Source organism: Dreissena polymorpha, chromosome 11, assembly GCF_020536995.1.
Source record: "Dreissena polymorpha isolate Duluth1 chromosome 11, UMN_Dpol_1.0, whole genome shotgun sequence".
Lineage (NCBI taxonomy): Eukaryota > Metazoa > Mollusca > Bivalvia > Myida > Dreissenidae > Dreissena > Dreissena polymorpha.
Genome location: NC_068365.1, coordinates 24,537,162 through 24,563,057, shown reverse-complemented (window position 1 = coordinate 24,563,057; position 25,896 = coordinate 24,537,162). Strand labels below are relative to the sequence as shown.

The 25,896-nt window shown below is 36.1% G+C and overlaps 1 protein-coding gene across 3 annotated transcripts in view; it reads right to left on the bottom strand.

Moving 5' to 3' along the window:
* LOC127850220 (beta-parvin-like) overlaps positions 1–25,896 on the bottom strand; it is a 66,463-nt gene that overhangs the window by 6,085 nt on the left and 34,482 nt on the right. For all 3 annotated transcript variants that reach the window (XM_052383091.1, XM_052383090.1, XM_052383092.1), the window contains exon 12: positions 6,796–6,868. In XM_052383091.1, the coding sequence (XP_052239051.1) occupies positions 6,796–6,868 (73 nt within the window). The remainder of the gene's footprint in view (positions 1–6,795; positions 6,869–25,896) is intronic.

Sequence of the window (25,896 nt, the reverse complement as noted above, 5' to 3'; positions counted from 1 at the left end):
AACAGACTACGAGTTACTCGCATATGTTTTGGTTTTATGCTGTTTGCACATTTCCACTTAGCTTCTAAGTGGGAAAGGGCTATAAACATTGAATAAAATTACCACAATTAATCTTTGAAATATCAGAACGCCGTGGTGGTATGCATATGGTGTCCACCTAGCGACCGGGAGGTCATGGATTCGATCCCCACTGTTGGAGCGTTCATTAGATCTCCCCCAAAGACACAAAGTACTGGTTCTAGGAGCAGGAAACGGACTCAAGAGCATTTCAATAAACCTGAGGCTTTCGATGCAATTGAGCTATTAACAGGTTTAAAGTAAATATCATAACATTTTTTGCTCACTAATTGATCTCATTCTTGGCATTTGACACCCACATAGCTAACAACAATATAAAATGTGAATTGTACCATCAAAGCATAGAAAATAATTAATCAAATTAACATTAACATTAAATTTTATGAACTTGTTTTACAAACCATACAATCTGAGACTAAGGTTTGTTTCAAACAGTCTGGCAATGTTATCATGGTTTTCTAAATGATGCCATATTTGATAACATATCAGAAACTAGAAATGGCGCGGCACAGGCCGACGCGTATCCCCACACTGCATGTTTGACACAGGGGCGGACCAGGGTTGGTAATGGGGCCATGCATAGTTGAGATTGACCGTATTGTCATAAGAGATGTTCAGTATAAATTTGAAGTAATTCAATGTAGAAAGGAAGAAGTTCATGTAAAATAACCTAAAAAATGAGTGAAAATCTATACCCTAATTTCTCCTCCTCATCCTGCTCTCCTAACAAATCTAATAATGAATCAACTTCACTGTAGTCAATTATGTACATGTCATCCTAATTGGAAATACTTATGAGATGGCTGAACATGCTCTCTTATAGCCAATCTTCTTGCTTCTGTTTTGGAAAATTTATGTTTTGAGGTTAAATGGTTGACTTAATAGTAGCGTCTCAGAAATTTTCTATTGCAATCTTGTACACAACAATGAATATGTTGAATTTCATGTCTGTCTTTGATGTGCCTGTTCAAAGCCCATCTTGCTTTAAATTGTTTCTCACATTTTTCTCACTTGAACATTTTGACAGATTTTCAGTAATGAGTCTAAAATTGTAATTGCACAAATTGAAAGTTTCAGCCTTTTTATAGATTCTTGAGGCTCTATTCCATGAGTTTCTCATGCTTTTTATGCTTGACTGCGTTCTATCTCTTCTCTCATATACAGGTGTCCCTTTGCGCCAATATTTTATAATCCCTTGAATAAACATAAGATGGATGAGCTAAACCATTTCACAGATGAGTTAACACAAACAATTGAATACTAAATACATCTCTGCGCCACTACTGTGTAACTCTATGCGCCACTTTGATTTATTTAAATTTTTTATATCATTTGGCAGGTTATTTACTTACCTCCCTTAAAAGCTTATTACTTCCCTTGGATTTGTTTTTATGACCTTTGACCTTGAAGGATGACCTTGACCTTAACCTTTAACCACTTAAAACGTGCAGCTCCATGAGATACACATGCATGCCAAATATCATGTTGCTATAATCATTATTGCAAAAGTTATGGCCAATGCACCATACCGGTGGCATAAAAATAAGTGAAAATCTCTGCCCCGGCCCTGCCCCAACCCCCATAACTTTTGACCCAGGGGTCAGATCAAAATTCCGTCACAGTCACCGTCTCACATATGCTTATAGCTACCATGTATGTAAGTTTCAATGTTCTAGTGCTAATAGTGTAGGAGCAGCAGGTGGCCAGGACGGACGGACAGACAGACGGACGCACATCACCACAATATCCCCACTTTTTTTTCCGAAAAACGTGGGGATAACAAGGAACTGTCGGAGACGGATGATGCTCCCCAAAGTTTTTTTTTGTAACAATATTGCACTATATATTCAGATAAAAGGAAACGTCTTGAGGGGAAAAACTTTGGACAAAATAATACGATGGATGGTTTAGCAACTTAAAATTTTCAAATGGCCATAACTCTCTAAATAAATCATCTAACCAGAACCTACAAATAACATGCGCATCTCCTCAAGGTAGTTTAGCTTCCCATAAAGCTTCATTGAATTCCAGTCAATAGTTGGGGAGAAATAGCCCAGACAAGAATTGCACTATATGTACAGTTTATAGAAAATTTCAAAGAGCCATAACTCTGTGAAAAATCATCCTACCATAACCGGCTGATAATATGCACATTTCCTGTTGGTAGTGAAGCTTCCCATTAAGGTTTCATTGAATTCCTTTCATTAGTTGCTGAGAAATAGCCCGGACAAGAATTGCTTTATATGTACAGTTAATGGAAAATTTCAAAGGGTCATAACTCTGTGAAAAATCATCCAACGAGAACTGGCTGATAATATGCACATCTCCTGTTGGTAGTGATGCTTCCCATTGTTTCATTGAATTCCGGTCATTAATTGCTGAGAAATAGCCCGGACAAAAATTGTGCACGGACGGACGGACCAGAACTGGCTGATAATATGCACATCTCCTTTTGGTAGTGAAGCTTCCCATAAAGTAACATTGGATTCCATTCATTAGTTGCTGAGAAATAGCTCGGACAAGAATTGCACTATATGTACAATGGAACATTTCAAAGGGCCATAACTCTGTGAAAAATCATCCAACGAGAACTGGCTGATAATATGCACATCTCCTCTTGGTAGTGAAGCTTCCCATAAAGTTTCATTGAAATCCAGTCATTAGTTGCTGAGAAATAGCCCGGACAAGAATTGCACTATATGTACAGTTAATGGAAAATTTCAAAGGGCCATAACTCTATGAAAAATCATCCGACCAGAACTGGCTGATAACATGCACCTCTCCTTTTGGTAGTGAAGCTTCCCATAAAGTTACATTAAATTCCGTTCATTAGTTGCTGAGAAATAGCCTGGACAAGAATTGCACTATATGTACAGTTAATGGAAAATTTCAAAGGGTCATTACTCTGTGAAAAATCATCCGACTATAACCGGCTGATAATATGCACATCTCCTGTTGGTAGTGATGCTTCCCATTGTTTCATTGAATTACGGTCATTAATTGCTGAGAAATAGCCCGGACAAAAATTGTGCACGGACGGACACACACACGGACAGACGAAGCGGCAACTATATGCTCCCCCAAAAAATTTTGGAGGAGCATAACAATAATTATGACCTACATGTTGCCTTAACCAATACAACAAATGAAAATCTACTTATTCATTAACCTTTGACACCAAAGGTAAATCTTACAGTATTCCTCTATCGTTGAGTTTAGCGCATAGGTTTAAAATCCATCAAATCCTTGTCACATACATTAATATTGGCTGCAGAGACCACAGATTTAACTCATTGGAAGAAGGTTCCTTGTAGGTGTCATAAATTTTGCATGACAAAGTGCCTCCAGGGTGTAATAGCAACTACATATCAATTAGTTCACAGAAACCAATGATGGATGGCAGATTGAAAGATTTGACATGTGAAGATGGATGGATGCAATTTACCAAATGAACTCCACTACTTTGCATCCGCTTTTAATTACAGGCATAAATATTTATTGACTTGAATTAGAATAGGGTTTTGCGTCCTTCCAGTTCAACAAAATAGGGTTGACATTTTATCAAAATCCACAAGGTGTTGCGCATTTCATTTATTCAATTGAAGTTCTTACTTGCTTAATAACAAAATCACTTTCTTATTGTTTCTTCTCCAGTTTACCAAAATGTAAATCATGTGAATATTAAACTGAAATTGGTTCAACATTTGCACATTGATATTATATGTTTAATGGTTCATTGTTTGACTATATTATTACAATCGCACATGGCAAGGCTACTGACAATTCTGTGCTGTTCCACAAATGGAAATGAATAGCTGGGGCCCAGGTTCAAAGCCACTGTCAACAAAAGTTTCAAGGTAGAAAAATGAAATTGATTTTGCTAAAACCAATTTTGTTTGTAAGAAAATGCATTAAATTGTATTTATTTCCAATAGTGCTTGGTACGATTAGAATATATACATGTACTTTATAGTATGCTAATTGGTACATACGGTACTTACTCCACCTGCAAACCCAGATAATGCATTACCCTTTTGTGTGTGAAAAGTTACCATTTACAGATTCCAATGTCAATTTACTATTTTGGTTGGTAGAATATGCTTAAGAATCAATTTTTCCAAAAACAAAATGTATATATTTTGGACCAGTTGGAATTAACCCTTTGCATGCTGGGAAATTTGTCGTCTGCTGAATTTCTAAAATTAGCATTTTCTTCATTTTTTTTAAAAGAATACTGTCAGAAAAGCAAACAGTTTGGATCCTGATGAGACGCCACGTTCTGTGGCGTCTCATCTGGGTCCAAACTGTTTGCAAAGGCCTTCAAAATTCGGTTCCAGCACTGAAATACTCCAACAATGGAGTATTCAGAGTAATTCGTACGTCATTTCAAACATTTTGAAAAAGTATCTAAGGTGTCAAACACATTCAACACATTGTTTCGAAGACATTGAAATTGAATATTTTAACATTCTTTTTGTCTTATACAAATGTAACATCAGAACGTGATGTGTTTATTTTCAACAATTATTTTCAAGCAAACAAATAATGTAGCAGTTACTTTTATTGACTCCCCTGTTGCATAAGTGGCCTGAAAACATGCACTGACTTCAGTTCACTTTGATAGAGAGGTTGGAAGGGTGAAGATTAGAGTCCAATCATCCTATTAATCCACATAGATTATCAAAAAAGAACAGCTGTTGGCCATCCATCATTCTAATACATGAGGACATGCAACAACGTCTTATCATAGTCTCCTCAGCCTTCCAAAATAGCACAGTGTGCTTGCTTATGCATTTTTTGCTGATTGCACCGCCAGACAGGCTTATCAGCTGATTGCAGTGTTTTTCTGGCTGAGTTGCACAATTAATAAACCAGGTAGATTGGCTGGTTGTTGTGCAGAATTATGGCTAGAAGTGCCATGAACAGTTTGGGGGTTAAGTATGAAACCCTTTAATTCAATAGAGAATTGGTAAGCAGATACAATGGTTTAACATTCATACTAGTTGCTGGGTTTGTGATGGCTGTTAATTTAATAAAGGGTGGCAACAGACAATAAGAATGTATAGGTTTGTATGCATCAAATTATGTTTGTCACACAAAAAGTCGAAAAGTTGTCAGTCTGTTTATTTGATGTAGCACTGAACAAGAATTGGATGTGACAATTTACTTGTACCGTTAATGTAAACTACATTCAACATGCATAATGTGAAATTATTAGAAATTGATACGCATGTGTTTTTTGTTTCTTTCCTTCATGATGAAAAAAATCTTAATACCGGCCAAGCATTTTATTTTATAATTTTGTTAGATTTGATCATACTGGATTAAAATATTAGATAAATCATTTTTTCAATTCAGCACTATGTTTTTGGCTGACATGAATCACGGTCTGACAGGTGGTTAAGACGCTTTCATTATAAATCAACTATAATATCATGCAAAATATCAGCCAAAATGCATGCGTCATATCAGCATGCACATGATACTGGCTTACTTGTCTACAGAGAACAAACAACAAGATTATCATTATAACCTTGCCTTATCCTAAATCCAAAAAATAGTCCCAATTTTGAGTGAAGAATAGTAAGTTGTTACAGTCCTCATCAATACTGTAGAAATATTTACTGCTCTAGATATAAAATAGAACAAGAAATCCTCGGAGACGGGTGATGCTCCCCAAAGGTTTTTTGTCACAATATTGCACTATATATTCAGATAAAAGGAAACGTCTTGAGGGCACAGTAGTTGGGGGGACCAGATTTTTTTTTATAGAAAATTTCAAAGGGCCATAACTCTGTGAAAATCATCCGACCAGAACCCGCTGATAATATGCACATCTCCTCTTGGTAGTGAAGCTTCCCATAAAGTTTCATTGAATTCCGGCCATTAGTTGCTGAGAAATAGCCCGGACAAAAACAGATTTCAGTTAAATAGTTAATACCCTATACAAAATGATTCTTTTTCTTCAACTGGTAAATTGATTTTAGAACTGTGATTTGCCCTTACAAGTGTCTGTATGAAATATTTTATGCCTGTATAAGTTTTGGACCTTAACATGGGTCAGTAAGACTGTTTCTATGGGGTCAGTTGGACTGATATTTGCAGGTTTTAAATTAAAATTGGATGAATAAAACAAACAAGAGATATGTTTGTCAGAAACACAATGCCCCCTTATGCCCTGATTTTTTTTTTGACCTTTGACCTTAAAGTTTTGGTTTTGGTTTTTTTTACCTTTAACCTTGAAGGATGACCTTGACCTTTCATCACTCAAAATGTGCAGCTCCATGAGATACACATGCATGCCAAATATGAAGTTGTATGTTAAATATTTCAAAAGTTATTGCAAAACTTTACTGCAATATTAAAGTTTTGGGACAGAATGACAGATAGGCCAAAAACAATATACCCCCGATCTATCGATCCGGGGGCATAAAAACAGTCAGATTCTATTAAATGTTAACATATAATGTCTTTAGGGTCAGGAACTTGAATCAATGATGCAAGGTTGACTCATAAAATGTTTGTATGTGCAGGCTTATATTGTGTATGCTACGTGGAAATTAGCAATAAATAGTAAATATTGCATAACTGTGCTGTTATGATGAGTTGTATCACACAAGTTGACTGCCTGATGTAGCATGTCTTTGATGATTAAAATACGCTGTTATTCTAGCAAAAGTATCTATAGTTAATAAATTATATTTATATAATGAATACCTTCCGGACGTGACTTTGGTTTCGGCAACCCAGCATCCTGCATTAGCTCAAAAGCAAACCCAACGTTGTGCACCTGCAAGACAGATTGATATTAATGACACCATAAAAAGTTACAATAATGTTAAACTGCATTATTGCCATCTTCTGCTGGAATGATAACAAACATACAGGTAATTGAAAGTAATAACAGATAATAGTTCAATCAGTTTCTCTGTTTGTCTGAGATTATTAATTTTGTCAAAAGTTTTTGAGCAAATTGATTGGACTGCACAAGCATTTGTTATAATTTAAGCACCAAAATATAAACCCTAAAGGGCCAACTTAACTGTGATTGGGAAACTAAATCTGGTAAATATGTTGACTCACAGAAATTCTATCATTAAAAAAAAATTGCCTGTGTGTTTCATTTATATTTGTTTTGCTTTATTCTTACAAGTTACCTGCATTATGGAAATGTCATGGCATGATACAACACTTGAGAAAGTGAAGTACAGCAAAGATGTTGATCTTATTTTTTATAATTATGAACACACTGACAAAAAACTGCCAAGTACAACCAAATGAGTTTTAGAATGTTAACACATGAAAACAATAATATTGTGAACATAATTTCTCTACAAATACTAAGACTCTAGCCATAAAGTGTCAAAACAGCAGTGCATTTTGTACATGCTGACAACAAATTACTTCCAGAACCATTTAACAATCTATATATTCTCTAATCAATTAAAGCATTACTGCGCCAAAACTAACGAAAATGCCAAAACCAAGGTAACGCCATAGCACAAAGACAGCCAGGGTAGAAAGAAAGCCCATGAAATGTCTGAAGAAAGAGGGAAAAGTCGCATTTCTTCCAGAATATCTGACATTTCTGGGATTCTTAATGGCGTTCCCTACATGCCACACATACCCCAGCATATCAGGATCCCTGATTTAGCAGCTGTGGAATTCCTTCATAGGGAGTCAATGTGATTACTGACATAATTAAACGTGCCCAAAATGCCATGTACTCTCTTGCAAGAGACTTTTCAAGAAGAAACCATAACATGGAGACTTAGCATGTCTGTGAGTTTGTAATTAACAAAATCCTGTTAACTTCATACAAATAATACCGACAATTCTTAATTAATCACAGGGCTGGGAGTTGTTTATTACATGTTGGTTGGTGAGTGAATATTATTAGAAAATCTTAAGCATAGAACTGAGAACCAAACCTCTTAATCCTTAAACAAAGTGGAGAAAAAATGTGTGTCTATACATAAAAACACATTAACAAAACTGCCTCAACAGGCAAACATTATCAGAAATAAATTAAATTTCCCGCATTATTTCACTGATTACAGACATATTACAGAAAATACACTGGGCAAAGTTGTCGAAATTATATGCCATGGGAGGGGGGACTTTCTATAAACATGAAATAATCATTCCCTACCCTTTGGCAACACCCAAACAGGATGCTCAAACAAACAATACCCTTTCTATTCAAAACTTGCCACTTGCCTTCATCAAAACAACAAAACCATCAAATAAATCTTTGAGCAAGCCTTTCAGCCAAATGCCCCATTTAGAAACTGACTTTGGACATGCTTTACAATCGCCAATGGTGGGTCAAATTTCAGCCCATTTCTTCAAATTCAACAGATTTCCTTCCAAAGTCACACTAATCTCCACCTTTCTGCCACTTGGTCTGGTACAAAATAATGGCATGCTGGCATAAAAATAAAATAAAACTGACAATATTTATTGGCATCCTCACAAAATAGAGATGGTGGACAAAAAAATCAGGTATCGATAAAAGTGGGTGGAGAAACCAGTTGAAATACAGGGTGTTTTTTAATGTTTTCCTGCTAAATGCAAACTGACAACAAACACCAAGACATATTCATCAATGCCAATAAATAGAGCAATAAAACTAGGCTGAAATTTGCTGTGCACAGCTATTAAAATGTCAACTTAATGACTTTAATCACTTAAAAAAAGTCGGTGTCCTGCATGTAATTTTATTTTCCCATTTGCATTTTTATTTCAAGTTTGTTCAATGCACTAGTTAAATGTAGATTAATTTTAATTCCCAATATTGTTTACACAATTTAAGATAGGACACGATAAAAAAATTGTTCAATGGAAATGCTAAAAATTGGTAATTTTATTTTGTTTAATGTTTGTTATTCAAAACAACTTCAGATTAAAGCTAGTGTGGACTTTAATTATTTGTAAAAACACACAAAAGGTAGTGTATACAGTCTAATGCTTTTACCTGAATGCAACTACAGCAGAATAACATCAGAGGATTATTCTATTGACATAGCTAATTTATATTGTATTTGACTGTATAATAGCACAGCAGACACTTTAGAAAATTCACTGCAGGAAATGTAATTGACTGAAGCCTCAGTTCTAATTGAATCACTCACTTTCATCAAGTGAGTCCTAACTTCCAATAATGGGTCAATCAACATGCTTGTATAGGACCTTTCTCCTGATAACTAAAATGTATTAAAACCAGGGAGCTGTGCCCTGCCTCTTTGACCCCCACCTGCTGCCCCTAGCATCCAGTCTGACCCTGGGACATTGAACATTAGGCCGTGTTCTGGGATAACTGGGCTTATTGCATGAGTGTAAAGTATCGTCCCCTATTAGCCTGTGCAGTCCACACAAGCTTATCAGGGACAAAATTTACCACAAGACTGGATTTTCAATTAGAAGAGACTTCCTTTTAAATAAACATTCCATTAAAGCGGATAGTGTTGTCCATGATTAGCCTGTGTGGTCTGCGCAGGCTCATCTGGGAAGACACTTTACACACATGCATTAAGCCCATTTTTCCCAGAGCGAGGCTTCATACAATGTTTAAGATCAGACTACAACCATTTGGAGATTTTTTAGCTTTGAAAAAGAATCTGACTTAATGAAAAATCATATTACTGTCAAGAAGTTACGCGCATGAACCATAAATTAAAATAATATTCTTTAAGCTGTCTCAACAGAATATTAAAGCTACAGACAGAACCAAGTTTATAAATTAAAATCATTAAGATCATTAACATAAACATGTAGAACCACAAGGTGAATAATAATGCTTGTAAATATTAAGTATGTCAGCATTTACAATTTATTAAACAATTATTTTTTTTAAATACAAACAAAAACCTGTAATACTATGTAAACTAAAGGCTGAAGTAATGCTCAGATCAACAAGATTGCCACACTACATACAACTGAAGACACTTTTAATCATATAAAACATATTTAGCCCAATTACTCCTAACCTATCCCTTACAAAGCCTAGATACAGACATCTAGCTAGTTTCATCTTATAACCTCACAGTGTGTGTATTGCACCAGTATTTAACAATTTCCAACTTAATTAATTCACCACTTTTCAACACTGCAAATTTTATGGCCTTTGGATTATGCTATTGAAATCAATTAAGTAACTTTCAGTGGAAACCTAATTAATCAGTAAACTAGGGTAGATTGGCTCCCTTAACATAAAAGCAGACAGCACATATGGAAAAACACAATTGAGCTCTTGAAAATGGTGTTTAATTCTTTCAGTGCTGGAACCGAATATTTGAAGGCCTTTGCAAACAGTTTGGATCCAGATGAGACGCCACAGAACATGGCGTCTCATCTGGATCCAAACTGTTTGCTATTCTGATAGTATTCTTTGAAAAAAAATCGAAGAAAATGCTAATTTTAGAAATTCAGCAGACGACATTTTAGCAGACGACAAATTTCCCAGCGTGCAAAGGGTTAATGCATGTGCATAAAGCATTGTCCCAGGTAAGCCTTTGCAGTCCGCACAGACTAATCAGGAAACACACTTTTTGCTTGTATTGTATTTATGTAAAAAGATTTTTTTCCTCTTACTAAGAAATGAGATAAGGTGGAAAGTGTGATCCCTGATTAGCCTGGGATGGGGGACATACTTTCCAGCCAAAGTGGATTTTCGCTAAGAAGATACTTTGGATAATCGAAAATATACAATAAAAGCACGTATGTTTTTTAAGTGGAATAAAAATGTCGCACAAAATTATGAGCACATCATAATGAATCCATTGTATGATGTTAAATAGGCGACAAGTGCGCCCAACCTACAATTTACATGCACATGGGTATTAAACAATTAAAAATAATAACTATAAAAGTTTTGTACATAATTCGAAATGTTGTAACTGTACAAAACTGCACACAATCTTGTCATTGCCACAGCATCTGCTCTATTTTCTATAATATGACTTGACTGATGCATTTTTTTTACGAATTTTATTACAGACAAATGACTTCTTTAAGTACAGATAACACTGACAATTGAAAAATCTTTAAATACAAATTACATTGATAATTAGATGGAGTATTGAAACAGTCAAATTACAGAGTCAAAACATGCTAAAGTGTAACTGCCCTCCAAGCACCCTTAAGGGTCTAAAGCAAATAAAAGGGGTCATTTTGGGGCCCCTAATTGTCATAAATGTCAAGCCACTTCCTTTCTTTATCCCTTCTCTAGGTCAAATCAAAATAGAATTTCGAAACAGGCTATTATCTTTTCTATTACAACCCTTCCCACTTTCCAAGATCAAATTTGTCCAAAAAATCATACAAGAAACTGTTCATATTGCGTTCATAGCAATCACACAAAAACAATGTTTAAGGGTGAAATTAGCCCACAAAACCTTTAACCCTTTGCATGCTGGGAAATTTGTCGTCTGCAAAAATGTTGTCTGCTGAATTTCTTAAATTAGCATTTTCTTCGATTTTTTTTCAAAGAATACTATCAGAATAGCAAACAGTTTGGATCCAGATGAGACGCCACGTTCTGTGGCGTCTCATCTGGATCCAAACTGTTTGCAAAGGCCTTCAAAATTCGGTTCCCGCACTGAAAGGGTTAATATAGTATTCAAATCATCACTACTCAGAACTTGAGAATGAAAATCAGGCTACCTCTGGACTGGACATTTAATGTCCAATTGTGCTAATACATGTACAAATTTTCAGTGGAACCAATTTATTTACATCAATTTTTTAGTTAGAAGATACATCCCTGAATTTGTATACCTTTTGCTTGTGCTCTTAAAAAAATATTAAAACAAGTTAAAATATAAAAAGAGCGATTTTGAAGAAAAAATGATTATGAAAATTTATCAGCACTTATTCTGAACTTCAACATCTAAAATATTAAGGTTAAAAGGTAACAATTTCTGTCTGTAAAAATCACGACAAATGTAATTAAAATTCTTCATTTTCGCTTTAAAAAAATAATTAAGTATTGGCGTGAATTTTCATTGGCAACCACCCCTTTAATTTGACCAAAACAAATGAAAACATACCCTTTCTTCATTAATCAACCAAAATAATTACAGATCAGGTTCAAATAGCAGGCAAGCAAAGTCAACAGTAAGTAGACAGGAACGCTTCCTCCTTTAATAACTGTTATTAAAAGCAAACTGGATTTGTTTTAGGACAATTTAAAGTTTATCAGCAAAGTCTACAATATTTTAACTACTTTAGATGATATATAATTTAAGAATCATGGATTGCACTTTGACAGACATCACAGACTTGTTGGTTTGCTACCTAAGAATGTGTCTTCATCTTCATACAAATTATGCATGTATTGAATTAAAAAATATTGTGCTTCACTCTAAGAAAAGGGGGTTTAATGCATGTGTGTACAGTGTCATCCTACATTAGCCTGTGCAGTTCGCACAGGCAAATCAGGGACTACACTTACAGCCTTGACTGATTTTTTTGTCAAGAAGGATCTTCCTTTAAACGAACATTACATTAAAAGCTGGAATTGTCTTCACTGATTAGCCTGTGCTAACTGCACAGACTAATCTGGGATGACACTTTTAGCACATGCATTAAACCTCTTTTTCACAGAGCAATTCTCAATTAATGTCATGTAAGACAATGTTTGGTCCTCGCTCTAAGAAATCAGGTCATTGTGCATGTGGTTTAAGTGCTGTCTCAGATTAGCCTATCAGGTCATTGTGCATGTGGTTTAAGTGCTGTCTCAGATTAGCCTATCAGGTCATTGTGCATGTGGTTTAAGTGCTGTCTCAGATTAGCCTATCAGGTCATTGTGCATGTGGTTAAAGTGCTGTCTCAGATTAGCCTATCAGGTCATTGTGCATGTGGTTTAAGTGCTGTCTCAGATTAGTCTATCAGGTCATTGTGCATGTGGTTTAAGTGCTGTCTCAGATTAGCCTATCAGGTCATTGTGCATGTTGTTTAAGTGCTGTCTCAGATTAGCCTATCAGGTCATTGTGCATGTGGTTTAAGTGCTGTCTCAGATTAGCCTATCAGGTCATTGTGCATGTGGTTTAAGTGCTGTCTCAGATTAGCCTATCAGGTCATTGTGCATGTGGTTTAAGTGCTGTCTCAGATTAGTCTATCAGGTCATTGTGCATGTGGTTTAAGTGCTGTCTCAGATTAGTCTATCAGGTCATTGTGCATGTGGTTTAAGTGCTGTCTCAGATTAGCCTATCAGGTCATTGTGCATGTGGTTTAAGTGCTGTCTCAGATTAGCCTATCAGGTCATTGTGCATGTTGTTTAAGTGCTGTCTCAGATTAGTCTATCAGGTCATTGTGCATGTGGTTTAAGTGCTGTCTCAGATTAGTCTATCAGGTCATTGTGCATGTGGTTTAAGTGCTGTCTCAGATTAGCCTATCAGGTCATTGTGCATGTGGTTTAAGTGCTGTCTCAGATTAGCCTATCAGGTCATTGTGCATGTGGTTTAAGTGCTGTCTCAGATTAGCCTATCAGGTCATCGTGCATGTGGTTTAAGTGCTGTCTCAGATTAGCCTATCAGGTCATTGTGCATGTGGTTTAAGTGCTGTCTCAGATTAGTCTATCAGGTCATTGTGCATGTGGTTTAAGTGCTGTCTCAGATTAGCCTATCAGGTCATTGTGCATGTGGTTTAAGTGCTGTCTCAGATTAGCCTATCAGGTCATTGCGCATGTGGTTTAAGTGCTGTCTCAGATTAGCCTATCAGGTCATTGTGCATGTGGTTTAAGTGCTGTCTCAGATTAGCCTATCAGGTCATTGTGCATGTGGTTTAAGTGCTGTCTCAGATTAGCCTATCAGGTCATTGTGCATGTGGTTTAAGTGCTGTCTCAGATTAGCCTATCAGGTCATTGTGCATGTGGTTTAAGTGCTGTCTCAGATTAGCCTATCAGGTCATTGTGCATGTGGTTTAAGTGCTGTCTCAGATTAGCCTATCAGGTCATTGTGCATGTGGTTTAAGTGCTGTCACAGATTAGCCTATCAGGTCATTGTGCATGTGGTTTAAGTGCTGTCTCAGATTAGCCTATCAGGTCATTGTGCATGTGGTTTAAGTGCTGTCTCAGATTAGCCTATCAGGTCATTGTGCATGTGGTTTAAGTGCTGTCTCAGATTAGTCTATCAGGTCATTGTGCATGTGGTTTAAGTGCTGTCTCAGATTAGTCTATCAGGTCATTGTGCATGTGGTTTAAGTGCTGTCTCAGATTAGCCTATCAGGTCATTGTGCATGTGGTTTAAGTGCTGTCTCAGATTAGCCTATCAGGTCATCGTGCATGTGGTTTAAGTGCTGTCTCAGATTAGCCTATCAGGTCATCGTGCATGTGGTTTAAGTGCTGTCTCAGATTAGCCTATCAGGTCATTGTGCATGTGGTTTAAGTGCTGTCTCAGATTAGTCTATCAGGTCATTGTGCATGTGGTTTAAGTGCTGTCTCAGATTAGCCTATCAGGTCATTGTGCATGTGGTTTAAGTGCTGTCTCAGATTAGCCTATCAGGTCATTGCGCATGTGGTTTAAGTGCTGTCTCAGATTAGCCTATCAGGTCATTGTGCATGTGGTTTAAGTGCTGTCTCAGATTAGCCTATCAGGTCATTGTGCATGTGGTTTAAGTGCTGTCTCAGATTAGCCTATCAGGTCATTGTGCATGTGGTTTAAGTGCTGTCTCAGATTAGCCTATCAGGTCATTGTGCATGTGGTTTAAGTGCTGTCTCAGATTAGCCTATCAGGTCATTGTGCATGTGGTTTAAGTGCTGTCTCAGATTAGCCTATCAGGTCATTGTGCATGTGGTTTAAGTGCTGTCACAGATTAGCCTATCAGGTCATTGTGCATGTGGTTTAAGTGCTGTCTCAGATTAGCCTATCAGGTCATTGTGCATGTGGTTTAAGTGCTGTCTCAGATTAGCCTATCAGGTCATTGTGCATGTGGTTTAAGTGCTGTCTCAGATTAGCCTATCAGGTCATTGTGCATGTGGTTTAAGTGCTGTCTCAGATTAGCCTATCAGGTCATTGTGCATGTGGTTTAAGTGCTGTCTCAGATTAGCCTATCAGGTCATTGTGCATGTGGTTGAAGTGCTGTCTCAGATTAGCCTATCAGGTCATTGTGCATGTGGTTTAAGTGCTGTCTCAGATTAGCCTATCAGGTCATTGTGCATGTGGTTAAAGTGCTGTCTCAGATTAGCCTATCAGGTCATTGTGCATGTGGTTAAAGTGCTGTCTCAGATTAGCCTATCAGGTCATTGTGCATGCGGTTTAAGTGCTGTCTCAGATTAGCCTAAGCATTTTCACAGGCTGATCATGGATTACACTTTCCACTTAAATTGCAGTGCCTTCCCCAGGAATTTTGTCAGGCGCCCCGGGGCCGAGCGGGGGTGGGTTCGGGTTGATTTTTTTTTTATTTAACGTGTCAATTCACGTTCTGTGGTGCGTTATAACTCAAAGAAAAACAGCGTCAAAAGACGTCATTTGGTGCACTATGACTCTTCAAAAAAATCCCCCAGTCATTTAAAAATAGATTTTTTTTATATTGTTTATTGTTTTAAAACTTTTCCGCACAAATAGTAAAATCCCGACTCGAACGATTCCCCAATACATCCGTTTCAACCTGACTCTATTAATTTACTGTATACTTACTTTTTTCAAGTTTCTATTTATTACCCGATAATCCCGTTTACTCCGTTTTTATCAATCTCTTTCTGGTAATTATTTACGATAAAAGCTTTCAGGTATTTCTTTAACACAAACCTTGCCATTTTTTAAGTGACTATTTATAGATTTGATGAAATATTGCCTCTGAATATGGTTCAATCCCCTGACCTGTTGTGCGCTTGTTAAAACGCTCAATACACGCCATTTGTATGCAATAGACGCGACGTTGTACATGCTGCATAATTTTTGCGCTCTTTTTAATTGAGAAAAAGATTCGACACAAAATAAATTTGCACTGCTAATTTTAAGCAAAAATATTTAACGTTGCGGTAACATTTACATTCGGAAGTGTGTTTCGGATTAAAAACGCGTTAACATCGACTTACGGGAATGGGTTTCGCATTGCAAATTTAATTATTCCCATTTGAGATTTCAACAAATATTAACCGTTGCGTTATAAATTCAACGATAATTTGTTTAAACACTTTACGAGTCGAATAAATGTTTTGACGGAATTATGCATGAAATTCACGTTGTCCACGAGGATCACGGCCGGTTGTCATCATCAGTCTTCTAACTATCGATTATCGGACGAAACATTTACAAGTGTGTGTAATTAATTCAACGAAAAGTTGTTAAAGCGCATAACGTGTCTAATAAATGTCAGAAAAACGAGGTGAATCAGTTCTATAAATGGACATGTTGAAATATACATGTACTGGAATTAAATAAATTGTTATCACATAATTGTAACCGGGAGTCATTTGCACAACTTACTCGCTATAATAATTAATTGTTAACCACTTGCAATTAATTTCTCGTATTAATTATGAGTCATAGGTAACACTTGTTTACAGTAAAAAGGTGTGATGATGATGCCTGAAACCGTCTTTAATGTTCTGTACTGTACTAATTACCGGTTTTATATTACTCAAATGGTACAACTTCTTGCTAATCAAGCTGCGATAAACTTTTACCGGTACTTCACGCCCGACGTCAATCAAAAATAATGGTCGACAGTTAACCCTGCCCTCATAAGCATTCGCATAACCGATTGGACGATGACCTTCACAGTTTGACGACTGGAAAGTTACCAGATACATCCTTTTCAGCATTTAAATGACCGTGTAATGTGGCTTGAATTATCGATACGCGCGTCATGCTATTCTCTTATCAGTGGATTATCCATTACCCCATGTGGTGTTTATGGCGATTACTTGTGAAAGTAGGTACCGAGTGCTCTTTTATAACAGGGAATATTGATACACTGATAGGGAAACCTTGATTTTTTTTTGGACAATCTCCACTTTCTTTAACTGAAGAATACACTGATCGGAAAATTTCAAGCGCCCCGGGGACTCTGATTTCGAAATTCAAGCGCCCCGGCAAGGGGCGCTTAAATGGCCTGGGGAAGACCCTGAATTGTATTATTTGTTTAACTGAAGTCTCTTCCAGCAAAAATCTAGTTTAGACTGATAAGCCTGCGCTGACTGATGTGATAATGAATTCACTTCTGTTGAAAACAGGAAACTTCTGAATAAAAATATATTAATTAATTAATTTTATTGAAGTGTACAAATCATTTAACACATGTATTGAACAAAGACAGACAAGCAACTTAACTTCAAAACATTTATGTCTTAATTAAGGTAGAACATACCATGCCCAAATTTATCACATGCCATACCCTGTTTCCCATGTAATATAACCATTACATATATTTTTTAAGCGTTTTCATTGGCTTAGTTTTTCGTTTATTGACCAATTGCATTTTGTTATTTTGCTGAAATGACGTTGCAACATCAAATGACGTCACGAAAAGTAAACAACATTCTGGATTTATCATTATGTTTGCGTAAATATTTATTTAATTTGCTCATTTAAAAGCATGTGATAAAAAAGATCTGACACACGTCATATCATACCATACTTTATTAAACTCGTCCAGGAAATTCGTTAGTAAGCTTGCCAAAGGCTCGCTTACTAACAAAATACCTGAACTCATTTAATAAAATATGGTATGATATGACAACTCGTACCAGATCCTATATGTAGATTGTAACAGGTGCATAACAATTCATCATCAGTCCCATTATGATTACATACAGTAATATTTCACATCTTAACACAGGCCATTTGTCAAACATTTGGTTCACTTGGTCACTAGGTTACAAACCACCCATTCTTTTATGCTTATCCTCAACCATGCTTACCCTTCTCTGTGACTCGGTGGTATTTTCTACTGCCATGCCTTTTATGTCGCGATAATTATGAGTTCTAAAAGCGCTATTATGCAAATTCACTGCACACTCCAACTAGTTACCATGTGATTATAAATGCACATATTAATGACTTGTTTACAGTTTGGTGCAGGAAAACCCAGCTAGAAGGCTTGAATAATAAAAAAAGCATTTTCAGCAAATTTTCTTGTTTTTCCCCTCTTATAAGTTGTGGTGTTGTTCTTGTTCTTGTTGTTGTTTTTTTTTTGGGGGGGGGGCAATTTTTTTATTTCAAATAATAATATTCATACAATCGTATTGCAAATCATTATTGTTACAATTTATATTGTATATGTTCTTGTTTGCAATTTTGAAATAAAATGTGTTGGATTTTTTTTTTTTAATATTCATACAGCATTCATTCAGTATCATATTTTATTACAATTAATAAGAAAATTTCATAAGAAACATTTCATATATAAACCAGTTCATTAAAATAGTAAAACTTTTAAACAAATCATGAAGTTGTGTTTGTATATTAACATTCCATAGTTTATTAGAATTCATTACCCACTGGAGATAAGTACATGTAGCATGGCTGTCCTAATACATTTATTTCATAAAAAATTGGCCAGAAATATTTAAGCAAAGTTTTTAACAAACAATCAATTCTGTTTTAAGTTCAAAATGACCATATAAATATTCTGGCCTGTTGATATTACAATTTAATATACACATGCAAACATTTGCATGTCACTGGATTCACCCGTTACCATTGACAATATTATAAAGACAATTCTACTATCAGCTTTGAGCAAATTGTAAAACAAACACAAATCCTCTCAACCATTCTGAATTGCATGAACAGAACTTTATCAACCTGATGTCTGTGTCACTAACACTTGTGACATCAGAGTTATCTTACATTACCATAGCAACACTGGCATTTAACTCATGTTCAAACATTCAAACAATCTTAAGCCTCCGAATTTCGTACCAACAGTGGAATTTTTTCTATTCTCACAAATCATTTATAATAATTGGAGACAAATTAAGACACTCTGCTTAACGTTGGTGGAATTGTGAAGTTAAAACAATTGATAATCAGATATAAGGGCTTATCGCAACTATGATTCACATCCCAATGCACCCCCCCCCCCCCAAAAAAAAACTAAACACCAACTAAGTTTGTTATCATGTGTATTTTGCTGTGTTCACACGCATATGTTCTGGCTCAGTGTATTATGCTGTGTTCACACACATATGTTCTGGACTCAGTATATTTTGCTGTTTTCACACACATATGCTCTGACTCAGTGTATTTTGCTGTGTTTCACACACATATATTCTGACTCGGTGGATTTTGCTCTGTTCACACACACGCTCTGGCTCAGTGAATTATGCTGTGTTCACACACATATGTTCTGGCTCAGTGTATTTTGCTGTGTCCACACACACATATGTTCTGGCTTTATTGCTGTGTTCACACACATATGTTCTAAACTCAGTGTATTTTGCTGTTTTCACACGCACATGCTCTGACTCAGTGTATTTTGCTGTGTTCACACACATACGCTCTAGCTCAGTGAATTATTCTGTGTTCACACACATAATTATGTTCTGGCTCAGTGTATTTTGCTGTATTCACACACATATGTTCTGGCTTAGTGTTTATGCTGTGTTCACACATATGTTCTGACTCAGTGTATTTTGCTGTGTTCACACACATATGTTCTGACTCAGTGTATTTTGCTGTGTTCACTCACATATGTTCTGACTCAGTGTATTTTGCTGTGTTCACACACACATATGTTCTGGCTCAGTGTATTTTGCTGTGTTCACACACATATGTTCTAACTCAGTGTATTTTGCTGTGTTCAGACACGTTCTGGACATATTTATTTTGTTCTCCCATAAGACCTCCCAGAAATATCAACATCATTATTTAACCTTTTTACTCTTTTTTTATACTTTTTTTAACAATATGTGTATTTAATTATAATCATTTCAAATTGCTATGTTGGAAATATTCCCATGATATCATGATTACTGCTATGTTATTTAACTTTATGACCAATTATGTTATAAATTTAACATCTTTATACTTTTTAATACCCATACAAGGTACTTTCTCAATTGAGGAAAAACTACAAAATTCCAGATTGCTGTCTGCAAAAAGTGAACAAATAAAACCAAGCAAATTCTTTGAATTGATATCCCCCGCTAAATAATAAATATTTCTACAAATGTGTGAACTTTGATGTGTGACCTTGACTTTAGTCAAAAACACATAGGTCTTGCACTGCCTGATAATTGAGAACAATTACATCAGGACATTGAATCCATTTTAGTATGGTAGAATCCTTACCAAATAAGGCACATCTAATCAAAATGTGTGATTTTGACCTCTGTGTGTGACTTTGACCATGACCCTAGCAACCTGGATCTTATATTTGACACTCAGCTAGATAATTGAGAACAATTGTGGACAGTTATTATAGAATCCCTTAATGCATAGTAAAGGAATGACTAAATAATGAATAATTCATCAAAATTGTGACCTTTGACCTCAATGTGTGACCTTGACCTTAGTCCCTAGGATTATGGGTGTTAAATGTGAAGCATCCCCAGATGATTGATAACAACTATGGCAAGTTTCATGGCTCTTGCTCATGTGTCATGTGTTTAATAGAGATAAAGCTCTAAGCTTATATTAAAAAGCATTTTTCAAGATACAAAGAGCCATAACTCCGTTATTAACAGATGGTGTACAATGCCATTTGGCGTGCATCATCCTCTTATCCATATATATACCGGTACTCATACCAAGTTTCAATGAAATCTGCCAAAGCACTTCCAAGATATGGCTCCGGACACAAAAGTGCCGGACGGACAGACGGAAAGACGGACAGACGGACGTACAACGCCAAAACAATATCACTCTGCCTATGGCGAGGGATAATGAGCTCTGAAACTAAAGATTTCAAACCAACAGACATAAAAAATTATACAGGCATTATAAATCAAATACATGGATAAGCATATAATTCCTTAGTACAATAAAGAAGTGTGTGTATCAAGCAATGTTGGCAGGAGTACATCAACATCAAGAGTATCACGTAGACAACCAATCCCTGTGTTAAAAAAAATCACTTACAGCCAAAATATAATTGTGCATCTTGTAATATGTTAAACAACAGTCAGTGAAAAGTATCCAAGCAAACAATGGGATATTGTCCACTTTGTTTACCACTCAAGACAAGATGTTATAATCTTATCTATCATAGCACTTCATTTCAGAGGATGGCTATTAAGTGTTATCTTTCAAGCAGTCACCTAGTTCAGTATACTTGAAAGCAGTCACCAAGTTCAGTATACTATGTCACCAGTGAGAGTCTTATAGAGCTACCAATGTGATCTTTTGCAATAAATGGGCCGCGCTCTGTGAAAAAGGGGTTTGATGCATGTGCATAAAGTGTCATCCCAGATTAGCCTGTGCAGTACACACAGGCTAATCAGGGATGACACTTTTCCGCCTATAATGGATTTTTGCTAAGAAGAGACTTTCTGTCCAAGAAAAATACCATTAAAGCGGAAAGTGTTGTCCCTGATGAGCCTATGCAGACAACACAGGCTAATCTGGTAGGACACTTGACGCACATGCATTAACCCTTTCAGTGTGGGAACCGAATTTTAAAGGCCTTTGCAAACAGTTTGGATCCAGATGAGACGCCACAGAACGTGGCGTCTCATCAGGATCCAAACTGTTTGCTATTCTGATAGTATTTTTTGAAAAAATCGAAGAAAATGCTAATTATAGAAATTCAGCAGACAACATTTTAGCAGATGACAAATTTCCAAGCATGCAAAGGGTTAAACTCCCTTTTTAAAGAGCATGGTCCCAATTCATTATGTGCTCAATCATTACCATATTACTCTTGTTTTTTCTTTTATTTTTCTAAATTAAAATCAAGAGGGACATTATGGCCCTGAAGCGCTGACCTTAGTTCAAGGTAAACCAATATTCCAAGAGTTGAACTATTGACCTGGGGGCTGTTTCATAAACAATCGTACAACAATTTTAACTAACAAGAGAATTTTGTAATCTTAATAAGTAGACGGACTAGCTCGCCATGCTCGTCAAATATATACGTCGCTTGAGATGCCAATGTAATTAATAAATTACTGAAAATTTATAATCATACGATATAACCTTTAGCAATTATGTATCTTTGTAAAATGTATCTTATCGTAAATGTGTACTACAATATTTATTGAAACGGTCCCATAGTTTTTACCCCCAATTAAACAAGACTTAAATTTTGGCCATAATATTGTGATGATGAGAAAAATAGTCAAGTTTGATGACAATAAAATCATGAATGTGACTTAAGGAGTGGTAACTTTTTTTTTCTAAGATTTGACTCTATTACTTATTTTTTTGGACACACATGACCCAGATTCAAATTCCACCAAGATACTGTCAAGATAAATAATTAAATGTTCATCTATTTTGTTGCATAAATGTGGCTTCTAGAGTGGAAACAAGGCTTTTTTGGTAGATATGACCTTGTGACCTAGTTCTTGGACAAACCTGACCCAGATTAATACTCGGCCTAGACTTTGTCAAGAAAAACAATCTGACCAAAGTTACATAAGATTGGATGAAAATGTGGCAACCAGAGTGTAAATGAGTTGATAACAGACGAGACTGTCGACAAACGACAATGTACATAGGGTGACTATGTCCAGGCAGGTCTGGACCTAGGCTGGGAGTATGTAGTAAGACCCATTTTTGCATGACATGAGTCATTAAGCATGTACAAAAGGATTCACACACAACAGACGATGGTAACTACAAGATAACTGTACATTGTACAGGCATTTGGTTGTATTTCATATTGAGAATAGAAAGAATATGGTGCACACAGACTACATTGTGTCCTTAACCTTGAAAGCTGGGCTAATATATGCCAGGTAAATCATGACGAATGTTAATGTATGTTGCATTAGTAAATCATGACGCAAGTAACTTTATGTTGTATTTAATTAAATTAGGATACCATTAGTCAATGTCACAGTGACATTAATCATTCATTATGAAGTAGTCATAATGTAAATTATGATACAAGCTAGACTTTCTATTTAATACATAAGGAATTTGGCCACAGTAAAAATAACAAGAGGTGCCAGAGGTATGAAAGAAACAGGGAGGCATGAACACGGTATTAAAAGGGGCAGGATGAACTATTTCATGAAATATAATTGGAATGTAAATTTTGCACATTGTAAATGATTAACTATACTACTTCCACTTAAATAATCAGATTGTAATCTTTTCACATTGTAAGTGATCAAATATACTGGTTCCACTTAAGTAATCAGATTGAAAATTTTGCACAATGTAAGTGATTAAATAAAATCATACTGGTTCCACTTAAAGTACTTAAATTTTAATTATTACTTCAGAATATATTCCATTCCATGAGGTACATCAAGTAATACTGAATGTTAATCTATAAAATTGTCAAAAGCCAATACAAACAAGTTTGATGTGTCTGTATTTACAACAACATGAACAAATGAAAAAGGAAAAAGCAGAGTGACACATATTTTACAAGGATGTGGCATACCAATGGAAGGGGGCAACATATTTTAGAGGGTGGGAGGTAAAAATTGAAAGGGGTCCCCCTGCCATTTCATTTCAGCTAAGTCCCTAGATACACATGCAATGGACTTTTGTAACGACTGTTAATAAGAAACTTTTTACATTAAGGTTTATTGTTAACTGCACTTTCTTATGACATCAGTGAAAACAATGTTATCCTTTCTGAGAAATGAGCCCAGAATTACAACATTACATCAATTTGGACCACACTGATTCATTTCTATAAAAGTAAACATTGTTGGATTGATAACATACACATCATTAATTATAAACCTTTCTCTGAGAAAACTGGGCTTAATGCATTTGCTTAAACCCATTTATGCCTAATGGACTCTCCCATCCTTCTAAATTGGATCAATTTATTTCCAAAATTAGGGGTGTCAAGTATATTTATTTCTATATTTAGAATATTTCATAAAGAAATTCATTTAAGCAAACATATGCGGCGTCTCATCTGGGTCTACGCTGTTTGCAATGTCCTTTTTTCAGGGCGCTAGGCATAAATGGGTTAAGTGTCATCCCAAAGTCTTGCAGTCCACAAAGGCTAATCAGGGACAACACTTTCTGCCTAAACAGGATTTCTTTCTGCTACAATATGTGGCAGATAGACTTACTTATTATTACTATTAATGAATTGCACAATGAAAATGAATATAAGGGTGATAACTCAGAAACAGCAAAATATTTCTTGAGGCTTACAAGATTACCTCCCTTTCTCTACCACAAAGCATGTTCAACCAATGAAAACTAGCAGTTACCCATTACAACTCACAGGAATGCTTTTTTTATAAATAAAATCTGCACTAGATTCTCCATATCATGAAATGATAAATATTGTTAAAACCCTCTTCTTACTGTGCTAATATTACAAACGTACTTAATCAAACAGAACTCAAAATAACTTTCCATGAGCAAAATCAATCCCTGAACAATGCCCCCCTTTGATATTTTAAGGTGTTACCAACAAATTCCGTTCTCACTAAAACATCAACATCTACAAAACGCTTCTCGATGCAAACAAACAAATCACTTTTCTCTCTACATATGGTGTGCGCCACTTAAATCTGTCAAGAGCCACTTGAGGGAAAGTGGAGAATATGTGAGAGGTTTCGGAAATAACATGAAATAAAGGACATCTTATCTGTGCAATATGTATACTTAAAGACAACAGGCACATTGTTGCACTTGGGTCACATGAGGACACAAACACATTCCAACAGCATTTGAATTCATCTGGTGACAACATCCAAATTGTGTACAAACAATAGGCGAGACGCTAAACTTATTCTTGCTCTAGAGAAAACATCTAATCGGTACTTATATTACGCGTACTGACTTGTTATGATGACAAAATATTCTATACCAAAAATTTAAATTGATACAATAACTAAGAAAGTGTCAATGAATATACAGATTTTACAAATGGACACTTTTCTGATTCTAATTATTGAAATCAATCCAGGATGTTTACAAATCCAAATATTCTGATGAAGATTTAAAGGAGACAATTCTGCACGTAAGCTACAAACATTCAAAATGTGAGCACAATATTTCCATAGAAAACTAGAAATGGCGCGGCAGAGGCCGACGCGTATCCCCACGCCGAATGTTTGACCTAGGTGTGCCCCAGGGTTGGTAATGGGGCCATGCATAGCTGAGATTGACCGTATTGTCATAAGAGAAGTTCATCATCAATTAGAAGTGAATTGGTGTAGAAATGAAGAAGTTATAGTAAAAGGCAATTTTGGGTGGGTGTGACATATGTGGGCAGGGCGCCCCAGGGTTGGTAATTGTGCCATGCATAGTTGAGATTAACCGTATTGTCATAAGAGAAGTTCAGTATCAATTTGAAGTGAATCGGTGTAGAAATGAAGAAATTATAGTAAAAGACAATTTTGGGTGGGTGTGGTCTATGTGGGCGGGGCGCCCCAGGGTTGGTAATGGGGCCATGCATAGTTGAGATTGACTGTATTGTCATAAGAGAAGTTCAATATCAATTTGAAGTGAATCGGTGTAGAAATGAAGAAATTATAGTAAAGGCAATTTTGGGTGGGTGTGGTCTATGTGGGCGGGGCCCCAGGGTTGGTTATGGGGCCATGCATAGTTAAGATTGACCCTAATGTCATAAGAGAAGTTCAGTATCAATTTGAAGTGAATCCGTGTAGAAATGAAAAAATTATAGTAAATGGAATTTTTTGGTGGGTGTGGCCTATGTGGGCGGGCGCCCCAGGGTTGGGATTGGGGCCATGCATAGTTGAGATTGACCCTAATGTCATAA